We start from the raw sequence: 17,782 nt of genomic DNA on the forward strand, positions 1-17,782 counted from the left end.
TTGTATTCTCATACATTCCCTTTAACTTCTCCCACACATCAAAAGCACTTGTGAGACCTTTCACATCAATGACTGTCTCATCGGTCATGGCCATTTTAATGTGTGTAACAGCCTTGCTGTTCAGGCTGACCAATGCTTCATCTATCATATTCTGTGGCTTTACCTGTTCAAGTGTCCCTTCACAATCCTTAAGAAATAGGATTCCCTGGATCCTGTCTTTCCAAAGGTCGAAACCTGTTCCATCGAACCTCCTAACCTCAAAGAGATTCTTCACATCCGAAGAAGATGAGGCCATAGTTGCACGAATAAGAGGACTAATACGCTGAATTTTTGGGCAAAATGCACAAAAACCGGAGTATAGTCTCACAGAGGTATGTACTACAGCTCCAAATGGTCACAGGAGCAATTTGGGGTAAAATAGGTTGATTTAGGCACAAAAAACAATTTCTGAAATTTATGCGCAGGAAATTTCAATTTGCACTTTCCCCAATGTAGTCGCATCATAAAAACACTTGCAAAAACCTGCATAAATCTGAAATTTGCTGAAAACACCTGTTTTTCGGCAATTTCAATGTTTTTGGGTAACGGGGACTTAGCAAAAGTGTTCCCACACCTTAATACATCATTCGCAAAACCTGTATTTTGCTGGAATAACCTGTAATTTGCTGATTTTGACCTAATTTCAGCTTGTTTTAAGTCAATTTGACTTGTTGGGAGCTCTCTAGTGTCCGGGGACGAGTCCTTTGGCGATGAAATTGCAAAATCTCGCGTGAAAGTTGACCTCCTTGGCGGAAAATCAGCGTTTGCAGGTTTGGGGGCAAACCCTAATTGGGCTTTGATACCAATTGATGAGCGCGAAGCGGTGTGTGCAAGTGATAGAGCACGCATGGAAGTGCAAGGTGTGTGCAGAGAGGTGTGGCGATAGCCTGCGGGAGAGAGGGCGCTAGCAGAACGAGAAGAGAGAGAGAGAGAGAGAGAGAGAGAGAGAGAGAGAGCGCTACTCGTTAGTTGAGGGATATAATAGAGTGAGCAAAATTGGCTCACACGTTCCCTTTATTAAAAGTATAGGACCAATTTAATATTAGTGGCAAGTCCAATGTGAACTTGGCCAAAGGTTAATAACATTTATAACTATACACAAAGAGGGCCATTTGGGCCTTTAACCCAACAGAATCAAGTCAATCGTGTGATCTTCACGAAGTGAAGGAGATAACTTGCTTGGTAGACCTTCAGAGATACACTCAGATCGAGCTTGCAGAAAATGTTGTCGTTCTTTTTCGAGGCTTGACATATTTGGCCTTTGATTATCATTCACTTCTTTCATGAAGATCGAGTAAACAAAAAGACTGGATTTCATTAATTTGGAAATGGCTGAAGCTGATACAAGTGGGACAGACTCGCCCTTCAGTTTTACATAAAGTACAATCTCTTCGCCCTTCTCATTCTCCAAGATGGCTTTCCTTGCCCTATAATCGACCACGGTACTATTTTTGTGGAACCAAGGGATTTCAAAAGGCATGATGAAACCGGCCCGTAGGGCGGTAGGCGTTGGCTTTCACCCGAAATTCTTTACTTTAAACACACACACAGAGCACTTTGCAAAGAGAACCTGCGACGGGAGTTAACACTTGAATACACACACGGCTCGGAAGCTAAAATGCTCCGAGCAGACGCCGACAACCTGTAGGCCCCAAAATTGGCGCCCCTTTCGGTATTTCTTTATTCTTTAGGAGGGTAAAATACAAGGTAAGGTCCTGGGAATCTTTCACGTGTATCCACCTAGACACCATTTGATTTGGCCAAATTTCGGCAGCATAACAACCCCAAAACTTGCGCGAAACCCATTCCCCTACTGGAACTCGCTTGCACTGACGTATACCCTCTGATTCCTGTCCAAAAACAGTAAATTCAGCACGCTGTATTTACTGGTTTTTGCCCTGTTTTCAGCCCCAAACAGTCCCCTAACTGTCCTTTGCCAGTGGGGCACGATTCCCAATGATCCTGGCGTCCGTATGGCTGAAAAACAGTCAAATTACAGCGCATACACAGCGCTGATTTTGCACCTGTACGGTGAGGTTATGACCCTCACCAGTGCCTGCTTTGGAGCAACAGTTAGCTACCCCTATTCCTGCTCAAGGAGGCTCTTGCCTCAGCACAAAAGCATGAACCCACACAACTGTACATCAGTCAAATGAGTAGCCCTCTTGTGGGGCATCACATAACTGCACGTAGGGGAGAAAGAGAGCAGTATGTAGCGTGCGGGGCATCACTCCCGTCACCATACTGTGCATAGAGGGCAAGGTAAGCATTCCATAGCTTCTGTACCTGTTGCAATCCGCCTGTGGCTGAAAATGGCGCCCCCTTTGTTGATATGCAGCTCGTTTTTGCCTCCCAGAGTGGCAGAATCGCTCACAAGCTGACACGTCGCCCAGTTTCCGAGTTTGGGCTTTCCCTGCTAAAAATATCTCAACTGGTGCGTCAGTTGACTTCGCGGCAGAGTTGTAAAGTGTTCCCCTAGTCATACCGAAGGTAATGACGCGAACACATTTCGTGGCCCAAAATAGCAGTTCCCTAAATTTTAGGAGATGCTTCCGTTGGGCTCCCACTGGTCTTCTGACCATCTATCCTCATTGGGACCGCATCCAAAAATGCAATGTGGCCCAACTGTCGGATACTTTTTGTTGGTAGTCCCACCTTGACTTTACGCCTTAATTGAGTTCACTTCCTAGTATCCACCAACTTGCTAAGTGCGACGGGGGGACCTATATGATCTTGCTCTGAGCCTAGACATCCTCTTACCATACGAATTCCAGTGCCGACCACTTCCCGTCTGCGGGTGAATCTACCGTTCACATTGGCCATACAATGTCCGACCGTTTGCTACTTCAAAAAGAGGGTCTTAAACAAATAAAATAAACCCCATTGGAAAGAAACCAACAACCAAGGTTAGCAGTTGCCACATCTCTGTGACATGGTTAATAACTGCCACGTCCTCGTGACACATGATGTAAAAGTCCTTGTGCCCTAAATACCCCTGACAATGCAACTGAAGTTTGCCAATGACAAGTGTAATGGAAACATCCCGTCCGGGTGCCGCTAGAACTGCCTTGGCTGGTGGCCCCTGTAACAAACTTGGACACTCCAAGTCAAGAATCAATCGCGACAACACCAAATAACCACTTCAAAACAATTCAAAGATCACAATAGATTTGCATTGGCCTGGCGGAGTTCCGTGCCTAGAGATAATGGCCCCAAAGACTGGCGCCCCTTTCGGTATTTCTTTTTGTATTGATCAGTTCAAAGTACAAGAGAGTGGGTCGGGATTCACTCTCAGACTCTGCGTCCAGATGCTCTGAGAAGTGAAGGCCCAAACCACTTATTTAAATGTTTACAAGGGATGCCAAAAGCAGAGCCCCAAAAGCTTTCAAATCAAAAGCAAAAACCCCTCTCTCTCTCAAGCTCTCTTGGGCTTTAATAAAATAAAGCAGATATTCTCTCTCTCTATCTCTCTCAACTTGCGTCGCCAAAAGCTGAGATTTTCAACCCGCAAAACCCGCCGCGAATTTCGGAAATCCGTACGCCTTGGCCACGTGGCAGTTCAGCGCTTTAGGGTTTCAGCCAGAAAATTAGGGTTAGGGTTTCCAGAAATTAGGGTTTGCTGCAAATTAGGGTTTTTGGCAGATTTTAGGGTTTGCAGGAATTTTAGGGTTTCTGCTATCCGTAGCCACGTCATCACTTTGTGACATACCCCCCTCTTGAAAGCATTGTAATCGACCGCAATTACGCCTGCAAAACCGACAAAAGCCATAAACCGTCTTAGCAGACACTGATTGTTAGTACTTACGTACTAGGAACACGCATCTAGCACATGTACCAAATCGACAGTCACATCACACGACATCACAGGACATCACTACACATCACATGATATTCAACATTCATTCGGATCTTAGACCATGATTTATCGGCAATGTAGCTAGCAATCACATCTAGGTCCAATCAGAACCTCATCGATGTCCGCTTGACTAACCCCTATTGCAACCATGTCTATTCGAGATCAAGCAGAACAAAATGCTGCAGTCATTTCGTCCATCAGTTCCTGCACTTAAGAGAAGTCCATAACAAATCAGTATCATAATCAGGAATTCCATTTCATAAAGTCCTACAGCAGAATACTGTCAGCTTTCAGTATCCCTGAAGCTCAAAGAGACATCAGCGACTCTAGTATCTAAATCAAGGCATCTGTTGACAAAGGAGTGGAGCGACCTCCCTCTTGTGCATCCCACTACACCAGATCTGCGGCCAAGCTGAATTCTGGGTTCCATTTGGAGTAGACTATGCTAAACCAAAAGCATCGAGGTAAAGTTTCACAATCCGAGGTGTATCTGCTAGGTCCTCCTCCATCCACTTCGCATCCAATGCAAGATAGTTCTTGAACTTAACCAAGAACCACCTTCGGACTTTACCTTTAGTCTTCGTATCCTTATGTGCCAAAATCTGTTCAGGAACAAGGATCTCCTCGTTTTCTTCCACTTCAGGTTGCTCATCAGGCTCCCCATCACCGGGCACATCACCTTTAAAAGGTTTCAAGAGACTGTCATGGAATGCATTGTGAATCCTCCAAGTATCTGGCAGTTTCAATCGGAAGGAGACATCATCGATCTTTTCAGTGATCTGGAAAGGTCCGTAGTATCGCATACTAAGCTTTGGAAAAAGCCTCTCCTTTCCCTTTTTCTTTCGTAAGCGTGCCTTCTCAAAACGTAAGAGCACCCAACCATCCTCCTTCAATTTCATGTCGCGACGATGGCGATCCGCTGCCTTTTTTTGTCGTTCTTGAGACTTCTGCAAAGTCTCGCAAACCTTGGCAAAAGCCGTATCCAAATCTCGCGTATATTCATCCGCTTCAAAGATCTTATCTTTCTTCCTCAGGAAGGGTGGAACCTTCGCAGCACCTTCAACAATCTCAAATGGCGCCTTCCCCGTCGAAGAGTGTATCGTGTTATTGTAGGCAAATTCCACCAAAGGTAGGTACTTTTCCATTGAGTCTGCTGATCCAAGATATAAGACTTCAATCAATCTAGAACCACTGAATTTGCAATCTCGGATTGCCCATCAGTCTACGGGTGGAACGATAACGAGAACTGCAACAACGTGCCAATGTTCTCCCAAATTGCCTTCCAAAACAAACTCGTAAATCTGGGGTCTCTGTCAGGGACAATCGTCTCAGGCATGTCATGTAATCTGAAGATCTAGGCCACAAACAGTCTCGCTAATTGATCCGGCTTGACTATTTTCTTCACTGGAATGAAATGAGCCTGTTTGCTAAATCTGTCAATAACAATCCAGATACCATCGTGACCACTTTGTGTCCTCGGGAGATCAAAAATGAAATCCATCGCAATACTTTCCCAGGGGCAGGTGGGTATGGGTAAAGGCTATAACAATCCCTGTGCCTTATGATTGTCAAACTTGACCTTCTGACATACTAAGCAAATGTGCACAAAATCTTCCACATCCTTTTTGAGCCTCGGCCAAGAGAAATATCTCTCTAACCCCTTCATGGTGGTAGCAATGCCGCGGTGACCCGTAAAAGGTGGACAGTGGCATTCAGTCATAACCTTTTCCCTCAACGGCTGTGTAACGCACAACATAGTCTTTCTCATCAAGTAGCCTTCCCGAAGGGAGTATCCAGCTATTGTTTCCCCATCCCGTATCCGTGTGAAAATATCTGTATCTGTGGCATACTGATCGACCATATCCTCGAAGCTCCTATGATGTATAGCGGAAATAGCAGAACCAACGGCTTCCGAGACAAAGCATCTGCCACCACATTCTTTTGTCCCTGAACATGGACAATCTGGAAGTGAAACTATGACAAGATGTTCGCCCACCGCATCTACTTTTCCGAAAGCTGCTTCTGTGACAAGAAGTAGCGCAAACTCTGATGGTCTGTAAAGACAGTAAAATCCGCTCCGAGTAGGTAATGCTGCCACTGAGTAAGAGCATGGATAACCGCCAAAAGCTCTTTCTCATATATCTGTGTTGTCATCTCCGGCCTAGCGAACAATCGACTCTCGTAAGCAATGACATGGCCTTCTTGCATCAAGACCGCGCCCAGACTACGACCACAAGTATCACAATATACTTCAAATGACTTCTACAAGTCCGGCAAAGTCAAAACTGGTCCCGTAGTCAATTTCTCTTCAAGGTCCGAAAGGCAGTCACCTCTGTGGATCCCCACGAGAAAGGGACTCCTTTATGTGTCAAGATATGCAAAGGGGAAGCGACCTCTGCAAACTTTCGTATCAACCGCCTGTAGTACGAACACAGTCCCAAGAAGCTTCTAACTTCATGGACATTCTTTAAATTGGGCCAATCACGAATAGTCTCTATCTTGGTCGGGTCCATTTGCACTCCAACAGCTGAGATAATGTGTCCCAAAAAGTGTATCTCTGGTAGGAAAATTTTCACTTTTCTTTGCATTAATCACTAACTTGTGATCTCGTAATGCCTGAAAGACCTGAAGCAAATGATCTATGTGTTCTGTCTCATTCTTGGAGAAAACAATGATGTCGTCAAAGAAAGTGCCAACAAATAGTCTGTACTCTCGAAAAATCATGTCCATCATCCGGTTAAATGTCGCAGGAGCATTGGTTAAGCCAAAAGGCATCACCAAAAACTCAAATAACCTAAAAGTATTCCGAAAGGCTGTCTTGTAGACGTCTCCCAGCGCGATTCGGATCTGATGATATCCACTCTTCAAGTCAATCCTACTAAAGCACGAGGATCCTTGTAACTTGTCGAGGATATCATCGATCCTAGGAATCGGAAATCTGTTCTTGATGGTGATTTTGTTGAGAGCTCTATAATGGATGCACATCCTCCAAGATCCGTCTTTCTTCAAAACCAACAACACTGGAGAGCAATACGGTGAAGTACTAGGCTGGACAAGACCCTTTTCCAAGAGGTCTTTCACTTGGTTCATAATCTCTTCATTCTGTGCTCGGCTCACACGATAAGGTGGCAAGTTCGGTGGTGTGCTTCCAAGTATCAGATCAATGGTATGATCTTCAAGACGAGCAGGGGGTAACTCTCCTGGTAGGCCCTCGGAGAAGCAATCGGCGTGAGAGTGGAGAAAATCTTGGCGTTCTTTATCAAGTTTAGACATATTTGTCCTATCCTTATCGCTCAATTCTTTCATAAAGCTCGAGTAAACAAACAGATTGAATTTCATTAATTTTGAAATGGCCGAAGCCGATACAATAGGGACAGACTCGCCCTTAAGTTTAATATCAAGTACAATTGTTATGCCCTTTTCTATAGTCAAAGTCGCTTTTCTCGCCCGATAATCGACCACGGCGTTGTTCTTGTCGTACCAGGGAATCCCTAAGAGAACATCACAACCCTCCAAAGGCATTATGAAGAAGTCCTCATGCCCCAAATACCCCTGACAATGCAACCGAAGTTTGCCAATGATAGGTGTAATGGCTACGTCCTTGCCGAGTGCCGCTAGAACTGCCTCTACAAGTGGTCCCATCCGATCGGGAGTAATCTCGAGCCGCGACACCAATTCCGGTGAAATGAAGTTGGCCTTGGCTCCTCCATCAAAGAAAATCAGGGCCTCTTGATCTTTCACTTTGCCCCAAGCTCGGCAAAGTTCTATACTCTCATCCATGGTGTCAGGATTGGTACCCACACAATCAAGAACCAGTCCTGTTTTCATCTTGCCTTTTCGTCCACATTCCTCAGCTGCTCTCGAACTCTCAGGCCTGTGTCGTCCTTATCATTCTGTTCTTTCTGTGCCTTTTTGGGGCACTTTGCAGAGATGTGTCCTGGTTCCCCGCATCCAAAGCACTTCCCCTCTTTGATGAATCGAGCTCGCTCCTAAGGAGTAAGCTTGGGTCGTGCATCCTTTTTCTTTGGGTTGCTCTTTTTCTTTCTACTTTCATTCCCAAAAGTCTGTTCGACTCGTTGTGTCATGTTCTCATCTGCGGGGAAAGTCATACTGCCAGAGTGAATGGCAAAGCCCCGCTTCGCATGACTCATCAACTCCTGAATAGAAGCTGACTTCTGCTCCAAGCAGTGATCTCGGATCTCTGTAGGTAGACCCAAGGTGAACCGCTCAAATCTGTTCTCTGAACGTGATCGTCTTGAATGAAGAGGCGGGTAGAAAAGAGCTCCAGAATCTTTCACAATAAGCATTGATTGTATCTTTCTTGGTCATCCGAGATGGTTCCAAGCAGCTCGTATATCTTATTCATACTCTTGCGTCAACCAAGAAGAAATAAAAAGCTTCTTCAATTTCAGTCATTTAACTGGCGCAGTCTTGTTTAAAAGAAGCGTGGACCACCAAGTGCAAGCATTCCCCTTAAAGTAAGAGACAACTCTCCGAATCTTGGAGTGCTCTGAATAGCGTCCTCCCGCGAAAGCGATGTCAAACTAGTGTATAAAAGACAAAGCCTTCGAAGCATCTGAGCATCCTGAAAAAGTATCAAACTTGATCGAGTGGCCACCTTCCTTAAACTCTCGGACTTTCTTGCTTTTATCTTCGAGAAAGTAATACTGGTTGGCTTTGTAAAAATTCTTCTTGTTCGCATAAAAGTTTCCGTCATCGGAATCTGTTGTCTGTAGACGAGTCCTCAATAGAACTGTCAGCCTCTAGGCGAGATTCAGCCTTCTTTGCCTTTTTCTTTCCCTTTCTCGAAGCTTTGTTTCTTGCTTCGCTTTTTACCGTTTCTGTCTTCTTCGCTCGAATCTGAAGAGCTAGAAGACCTATCAGAAGAAGAAGAAGAACTGGGTACTCCTTCAAATCGAACACGCTTCTTCTGTTTCTTTGCCTTATCAAAATTCGACTGACAACCTAAATATCCCGGGAAGTCAATGCTTTCCTTCTGCTTTTTGCCGTGCTTTTTGGCTTTCTTTTGCGCGTCAAAAAGCTGAGTAGTCCGTGCATCAACCACCTCTTGTAATTCCTTCTCTGAATACTGTTTGTGATCAAAAGGTTTCTTGAGAGCGGGTTTCAGTGGTGGTGTAGTGGTTTTCTGCCATTGTGCATGCACTTCTTGAAAAGAAGTCTCGCTCATATATTGTGCCAATTTCGGATCCTTCGCAAAACTGAGCATCATCTTTGTTGCATCGCCGATCAATTGACGACGCTCTTTGCTCCGCCTGAGTAGGCCGAGGCGGGCCATACTCATTTGGCTAGAGCTGATCCATACTCTCAGAGGACAGTTCGAGAGACTCCAGGGCAGTTCCGACTGCACGTAGGAGCGCAGAGAGGCTTTCCTACTACTCTGGCGTCCTGGGCCTTTCTTCACCAAGGTCCAGGGTGTGCTCAGATGGCACTACCGCCCACCTGTGTGGCTTTTCCCTCCTCCCATCTCTTGATCTAGCCTCATTGTACAAATTTTGTTTTTTCATTGGGAGAGTCTCCCTATCATGATTGTTGTAGCCCTCTCTTGAAGAGGAGGTTGTAGCCCTATGGGCAGTTTCATTAACTAATAGAAGGATCTTTTCCTTGGAAAAAAAAAAATAGTAGACCGCTCTCGCCATAGAGAGTGGGGCCTTCGGAGGAGGGTTTTGACAACATTCTAGTGTCGTATTCTTCTCTCTCTATCTCTCAGTCTCATGCACCTTCATTCACAGTGTTTATCCACTTTGCTTGTGATCATTTGCACTCTCTCACTAAAGGAATGGAAGGCTCTCCCTTCAATAAGTAAAAGGAACCCTTAAACACAGTTCAAAGCACTCATCTTGAGCAAAGTTCAACATTCACTTCCGCCGCACCTTACATATCCATACCCGGGATATGCGCCACCAACTTAAAGATTTCAAAGATGGCGGCACGAAAGTCAAAATTTTCACTTTTTCCGAGGTAAAAGATCGCAAGAAAGCATTGCAATTCCTACAGCAATTCGACAACATCTATGCTTTAGGGAACTATACAGAAGAATCCAATATTTCTTGAGCAACGGGATTTCTTAAAGATAATGCTATGCAATGGTGAAGTTCAATCGCGACACAACCGCATGCTCCAAGGACCTGGCAAGCTTTCAAGACACTTTTTGCACGTAGTTACATGACTTCTATGTTTGAAGTCCGGATTTTGGCAGAGTGGGGCAACTTGAAAATGCTTGCCACCAAAACCATGAACGAATATAACCAAAGGTTTCTCGACGTGTACCTTCCGGTGTCCTTCTTTAGATCTGTTCCCTTGGAGGCCCAATGCGAGCGATACACCATTGGACTACCATCACCATTGCAGGAATATTTTCTATCCAAGCAAGTCTCCACAATGCAAGAACTTATGGACCATGCCGCAGTCGGCTACAAACTGATGAAGGGAAAGCTAGAGTTTACCACAGAAGAATCTCAGGCCACTAACCACAACTCTCGCCAACAAAGAACAAATTCTCGAGAGTCTCGTGAAAGTCAACCACAAAGGCTTCGTTTGACACCTCAACAACGAGACACCTTACTGCAAGAAGGCCGATGTTTTGGATGCTTTCAAACAGGACATGACTATTTTGGTTGTCCCCAACGCACGGACAGACCCGTGGAGCCAACTCCCGCGTCGACGGTCGACAAAAACCTAGGACCATCTCCAGCCAAACAAGCTAAACCGGCTATTGGATTAGTACCTGACATCTATGGCATACGCCTTGAAAGTACAAATGAATTGTGTCGAGCATATGGCAAAGTCAATGGCTTCAAAGCCCTTATTTTCTTTGACCCCAGAGCTACAGAGAACTTCATCCATCCAAGATTCTTAAAGCAGATGCACTTTGATTATGATACAGAGGGTGGAGAAATTGAAGCTGAGCTAACCACGGGGCAAACTCAAAAAGTGGTACCGCTCATTGGTGCTCTTCCAGTGACTATTCAAGATTATCATGGAAAAGCTGATTTCCACATCATGAAGTTGGGCAATTGTGACGTTCTATTAGGCATGCCTTGGCATGACAAGAATGATGCGACTCTCCAGGTTCGGAACCGAACCATCACCGTGATGCAGAAGGGCAAGCCAATCGTCCTCAAAGTTTGGTTGTCCGAACAAAACCCTGAATGAACTCTCTAGTTGTTTTATAGTTAGATACTTTTGAACTTTGTTTAAGAAAGTAGTGTTTGAAATCTGTTTTGAACCTGTCTTGGTGCCGATTTGAAAAAGTAACAGAAGAAGAAGTCCTACCAACCTATGGGGACCCCGTCCGATGGGGCCCCAGTGACAAGGAATTAAAATAAAGCAAGACCCACGCGAAAGCTAATGACGTGGCAGTTGTACCGACGCTCCGGAATTTCCGTTGACATGATGACATGGCACTGTAAGGATTTCCGCGTTTTGCGTTGACGGATGACGTGGAAGTTGTACGAAATTCCGTGATTTACGCTGGCAGCTTTTTGGGCATTGCTTTTAGACTAGATGCTTTTGAGTTTGAAGGCTTTTCATTGTAAACTGTTTTTGGGGCCTAGGGCCTTTAAATATGAGGTTAGGGCTCATTCTCTGGCATGCATCTGGAGAAGGTGCAAAGTCTGGAGTACCTGTTTGTACTGAGTTGATGCAATATATAAAGAAATATACTGAAAGGGGCACCAAGGTTTGGGGCCAATACTCTCTGGGGTGGAATTCCGCCACTCCGTGTCGCGTATCGTCTCTCTCTTTCAGTTCAGTTGTTATTGAAGTGCTAAAAGTCTATTCAATCTATTCTTTTCTATTGGCACGTGGTGCCCGTCTTGTGACATCGATTATATGTTTCTTATAGCTTTCAGCAATTAATAGTGTTATAAAATATAATTCTCTCTAACCTTTACTATATACTCTTATTAACTCTAAAATTATCCCTGTTTGCACTCACTTTTCTTAGGTTGAGCCTCTGCTAAGTTCATGTCTACAACCAGAAGCCCGGCGCTTTCTCGGTCGACCTCGGAGAACCGCGCTCTCCGACAACGCAACTGGCAGAACCCGGCCAAGGGGCCTAAACCCTATAAAATTAAAGCAAGAACCCAAAATTACATAAAGAAAGACACGTGACGGCATTAAGCGGACTTGCCGGCGAATCCCAAAAACTACTGACATGGCAATACGGATGGCCCACGTTTTATGGGAGCAGCCCAAAGGGCGCCAGCTTTTGGGACAAGAGCTTGTGAGGCTCAATGGTTTTGGAGCACGGCTTTGCATCTGTATGCTTTTGGCCAAGGGCCTTTATAAGTGTGCCACAACCTCTCCTCTTTGAAGATTAGCTTGGGAGCACTGCAAGAGAGAGGACCCTCCAATATTGTACTCTTACAAAGTAATAATAAAGAAATACCGAGAAGGGGCGCCAATCTCTGCGGCTAGTGCATCTACGGACCGTAATCCGCCATTCCATGTCAACTCTCCCTCCCTCTCTCTCCCTTTGTTCAAGTTCAATTCAGTTGTTTGCAATTTTCTCACGTGTGTTGTTGTTGATCTTTGGTTTAGAGTGTCCAAATCTATTACAGTGGTATCAAAGAGCTCAGACGATTCTTCTTCTATGGAGGATCCGATCCCTTTCCCGCGGCGTGCATGGGTTCTCGCAATGAATCCAGTTAAGAGAGCTCTGTCCAACTGACTACCCGACTCTATGATGATGAAGTCAACCCCAACCCTAGTGGTGAATAAACGAGACTTCTAACACGGGCAGGCCTCCTTTTGAGGAACTGGGGAAAGAGCATGGCCCGTTCCCGCCAAGTGAAGTCGACAAGATGGAGTACCGGCATCCACTGTAGGTTGACGCTAGTGCTAAGCAGATGATCAAGTACTCCAAGGATCCATAGTACGCAAAGTACCTAAAGAATCACCCACTTGACGAAGTTCACGATGGCGTGCTACCATTCACTCGCCTCGCAAGTCGACCATGAAGTAGAAAGCAAAGCCAGGTACAAACAAGCAAAATTGTACTCACGAGAAGAGTTTGACGATTCTCTTGAGCATAAGGTCAATAAGCTGATGAAGACTAAGAAGACTTCTTGAAAGAAGAGATGTTCAACAGACTATCCCGGCTACTTGGGTCAGAAGTCCACTTTCGAGGAAGCAAGCAAATCCAAGAAGCGAATTCGCTTTCAGAACGATCCCAGTTCATCGTCTTCATCATCAAACAGTTCAAAGAGTTCCTCTTCCTCTAGCTCGAGCGAGGAGCACAAGAAGCACTGGAAGCAGAGCAAGACTTAGAAAAATATGAAAACCAAGAAAAGAAAATCCCACAAAAAGTCTAGAAAGCACCGCAAGCATTATAACAGTTCTTCCAAGGATATTTCATCCTCTAACTTTGACGAGCCAACGTACGGGAAGAAGCAAAGACATATACTCTATTCCAAACTTCCCCCTTCCCATGCCAACTTTCTAAGACGTGCAATGCTCCACCTTACCACCACCGTCTCCCCTCCGTATTTGCAGGCCGGTGTCAAGGAGAGCTCTTGAAATGTGAAATATTCACATACATTAGAGAAAGGCATTCCTCCAATAGAAACTTTTCTAGAGCACACATGGTGGCCCTCTGAAACCCCCCCCCCCCCAAAAAAAAAAAAACAAAAGAGGCTTCACCACACCATGCATCACAAATTCACCCAATCCATGCCCACTGCATTGCTCCTACCTCACATTCCAACCATCTAAGACTTGCACGATGCACCACCGTACTACCCGCACCTCCCCTCTTTGTTTGTATACTTGAGCCAGGAAAACCTGTTACAGACTTGGGCACCCCAAGTCGTAAATTTTGCACAACACACGAGAAAATACTTCACAACTTTAGCACACTTTAAAAATAGAGTCGACACGGCCCGGCGTACTTCCGTGCCTAGAGGTATTGGCCCCAAAATTTGGCGCCCCTTTCGGTATTTATTTATAAATTAATGCTTGAGCAAAGTTACAACTCCCCCGGGACCTCTGCTCTCAGACTCTGTGTCCAGATGCTCTGTAGAGTGAGGCCCCAAGGGTTCTATTTATTTTACAAGGGATGCCCCAAGGGCCAAAAGCAAATAGTTCAATCCCAAAAGCATCTGGTCCAAAAACTGCCCTAAAAAGCATTCAGCACAAATCGCAGAAATCCGTACTGCTGCCACGTCAGCATGCCAGCGCAATTTCCAGTCGTCTGTACAATTCTGCCACGTCATCAGCTGGTCCGTTCGGACAATACTGCCACATCATCATTTTGTGACAAACTTTTGAAATGCCCACTCCATTGGCTGGTGCCCGCAAAGAGAAACATTCCATGGTAGCCTCCGCCCCCCTCCCCCAAAAAACAAAAGAACAGAAGGAAGGATCATGCTAGCCACATCAGCGTTCAGCTTCTGCCGGATATCACGCAGACCAGTGCAATCAGTTTTTGCCACATGTTATGCCCACCATTTATGATCCAAAGCGACCCTCAACCCTGCTCTTACCGAGATCAGTGACATTCCACCCAAGACTATCTTTAACATTGTTTATTCAAGAGCATGAACATCTCCCATTTCTAACAGAAAGTATGTCACAGTGTAGTTTGAGTCAGCAAGCCAGGTCAACAAGGTTAAAGAAATACAGCGCATTTCTCTTGCTAGAAAAGGCTCACAGGTTGAAAATGCTCTGGTGCAGCCCCTCCTGAAACTGACAACCCAAACTTTCAGACTACTTTGCTTTTGAAGAGGTTACAAAAAATAGCAGCTCTTGCTGCTCTCTCAACAACTTGGTGCAGCACGAATCATGACAAGTCTTACCATATGCGCTTAACTACCCTAGTGTTAAAATCAATCTTTTGTACCTGCTAAGCTGCAGGCAAACTTTACTTCAAAAAAAAATAGGCCAACAAGCTCCGTTTACTCAAGTAGGTGACTCCTTCAGTCCCTTGCATATCCTTTAGCTGTCATTCAGAGATGAGCGCAAACTAACCTGTGTGTGTGTGTGTGTGTGTGTGTGTGTGAGAGAGAGAGAGAGAGAGAGAGAAGAGTACATAAGAAGCTCATTAAAAGTTTGTTTTGCCCCTTCTCTAACATCATTTTATCTCAATGATATAATGCCTGGGCATTGCTGCAGTATCCTTACACACTAGCAATGCTAAGCTATGCAGTAGTTAATTATAACTGATGTTTTATATTGTATTGTGTGTTTGTCTCAAATATGTTACTCCCACCAACCTTTCTGAACTCGGAGTTCTCCGGCGCTTTGCTTTTTCACAGGCACTCTTCCACCAGTGCCATCTGCAGCCTCCTTTTGCTTCTGCTTAAGACTGAAGAGGTTGATCATGTTGTTCAAGTACACTCTGCAGCGATGGACAAAAAGCAGTTTACATTGCATGCCAACAACAGAAATCATCTTCTTCTTCCTCATGAGACTTTTGAAACCTCATTAATAAAATGTTAGTGTCATGAACATTCAGATTGCAAGAAAAGGACACACCATGGAGAGCTCTTTCATGTTCTTAAGTCAGTTTTTCAGAAAACACACCTAACTACACAGTTTGAAAATCAATTAAAAACTATATCTCTCTCACTGGGGTCTTCAGCTGTCACTCCATGACCTACCTTTGTTACACAGATGGAGATCTCTCGAGATTGGATACCTTTGGAGCAAGAGGGGGTCACCAATAGCTGAGAGGGGAGTGTATAACTGCTTTTGGGCTCTGCTTTTAGCAACCCTTGTAAATTGTTTATAAGTGGCCTTAGGGGCTCAGTTCTAAGAGCATTTGGATGCAGAGTTTGAGAGCGAGCACCCGAAGGCTCGATTGTACTTCGCTCACAGATTAATATAAAAATAAATACCGAAAGGGGCGCCAGTCTATGGGGCCAATATCTCTTGGCATGGAACTACGCCGGGCCGTGTCGATTCTCCTGTAAATTATTTTAAAGTGAATCTCTGCTGTGTCGCGGTTGAATCTTGACTTGGGGTGTCCAAGTTTGTTACAGTGGTATCAGAGCACGGCCGATTTCTCTTCTACCAGGAAATCCGATCCCTTATTTCGTCACTCATGAACTTATGGATTCCAAAAAGAATCAATCGACTTCTTTTGCATCTGCTGATGCGGGAGGAGATCATGCAGAAGATTTTAACGATTTAACAGAGGAAGAGTATGGGCCACCTCGGCCTACTCGGTATGAACTTCAAGAGATGCAACATCGACAGCAGGTTGACGAGTGCACAAAGTAGATGATAAAATTTGCGAAAGACCCTCAGTTTGCAAAATTTTTGTCTCAACAATCCATCGTTGAAGTGCACACTCAGTGGCAAAAAGCCACCGAACCACCCATCAAACCGGCAATCAAGAAACCTCCTTCTCCGAGGATGTTTACAGAACAAGAACTTCAGGAGGTGGTTCAGACTCAGACCGGTCAGCTTTTGGACGCGAAAAATCAATCCAAAAAGCAATTGAAAAAAGCACAAGAAGGGGACTAACTACCCTGGTTATTTGGGTTGTCAATATTCTTTTGCCTCTGCAAGAAAGCAAAAGAAGTGTGTACGCTTTGAGGGACTACCCAATTCTTCTTCTTCCCCTTCTTCTGACAGTTCTTCTGGCTCTTCTGACTCGAGCGAGGAAGACAGAAAGGGCAAAAGCGAAGCAAAAAGCAAAGCTTCGGAAAGGGCAAGAAAAAGGCAAAGAAACTCAGATTCTGCCCAGTTTCTGATAGTTCTACGGAGGAGTCATCCTTTGACAGTTCGGACTCCGATATGTTTTATGCAAAGAAGAAGCACTTCTACAACCAATATCTCTTGGCACAGAACTACGCCGAGCCGTGTCGATTCTCCTGTGAATTATTTTGAAGTGAATCTCTGTTGTGTCGCTGTAGAATCTTGACTTGGGGTTAAAACGTAAGGGGCATAGTGGACACGTCTCAGTAGGAGAGCAACCTACTATACAACACACACTTCAAAAACCCATCCCCAGCTTGGGGGTCCAAGCATTGTAGAGATTTGTGCAATCAATAGTAGACCGCTCTCGCCATAGAGAGTGGGGCCTTCGGAGGAGGGTTTGAAAACATTCTGGTGTTGTATTCTTCTCTCTGTATCTCTCAGTCTCAGCACCTTCATTCACAGTGTTCACCACTTTGTTTGTGTCCATTGCACTCTCTCACTAAAGCAACGGAAGGCTCTCCCTTTCGTAAGTAAAAGGAACCTTCAGCACAGTTCGGAGCACTCATCTTGAGCAAAGTTCAACATTCACTTCCGCTGCACATAACACTCATCAAGAGACACCTCACCTTGCTGATACGAAAGCCATGCAGTCTCTGCAATGCCAAACACAGTTGCCCCATGCTACGCCACAATTGGGCGGCCAGAGTCATGATCAAAGAACGTTCGCCAACCAGCCCTGATGAGAGGGTATAACATGCTAGTCAGCAAGAATAGCAACCTCTATCTCTCCCATACATGCAGCAACCCCTCTGCAGATCCCATAGGTAGCTCCAATGATCTACACATGTAGAGCATAAAAGGGCATCAGAGGTAGGTATGAGATGCTATTCACCGATCAGCCCACTCTACGCGTCAGATCATGGAGTCAAAGCTAGTTTGGACGATTCCTTTAGGAGATACCTCAACATCTTACAGCCCGCAACAGCAACGGTGTCACAAAACGGGAGCGTACACGAGCACTTAGAAAATCTGAAAATTATAATTCTTTGGAAACATGAGAGAAGGGAGAAGATCGACATAGTATTGGGGACCAGAAGATGGGCTAGTCCCCCCCCCCCCCCCCCCGTTAAGAGTATTCTTTTATTCAGGGAGAATTCTTATACAAGCACGAGAACCCGAGGAAACCCCTCCGTTCTGTAATCTTAGACCCGAAGGTCGTGC

At 45.1% G+C, this 17,782-nt stretch overlaps 1 protein-coding gene across 2 annotated transcripts in view; it reads right to left on the minus strand.

Moving 5' to 3' along the window:
• Positions 1-17,782, minus strand: part of RCE1 (RUB1 conjugating enzyme 1) — a 48,368-nt gene that overhangs the window by 21,890 nt on the left and 8,696 nt on the right. For both annotated transcript variants that reach the window (XM_086514654.1, XM_086514655.1), the window contains exon 2: positions 15,130-15,254. In XM_086514654.1, coding sequence (XP_086370780.1) covers positions 15,130-15,238 — 109 coding nt within the window. In that variant the 5' untranslated portion in view covers positions 15,239-15,254. The remainder of the gene's footprint in view (positions 1-15,129; positions 15,255-17,782) is intronic.

Source organism: Adiantum capillus-veneris, chromosome 6, assembly GCF_014529385.1.
Source record: "Adiantum capillus-veneris isolate H3 chromosome 6, ASM1452938v2, whole genome shotgun sequence".
NCBI classification, from domain to species: Eukaryota; Viridiplantae; Streptophyta; class Polypodiopsida; order Polypodiales; family Pteridaceae; genus Adiantum; species Adiantum capillus-veneris.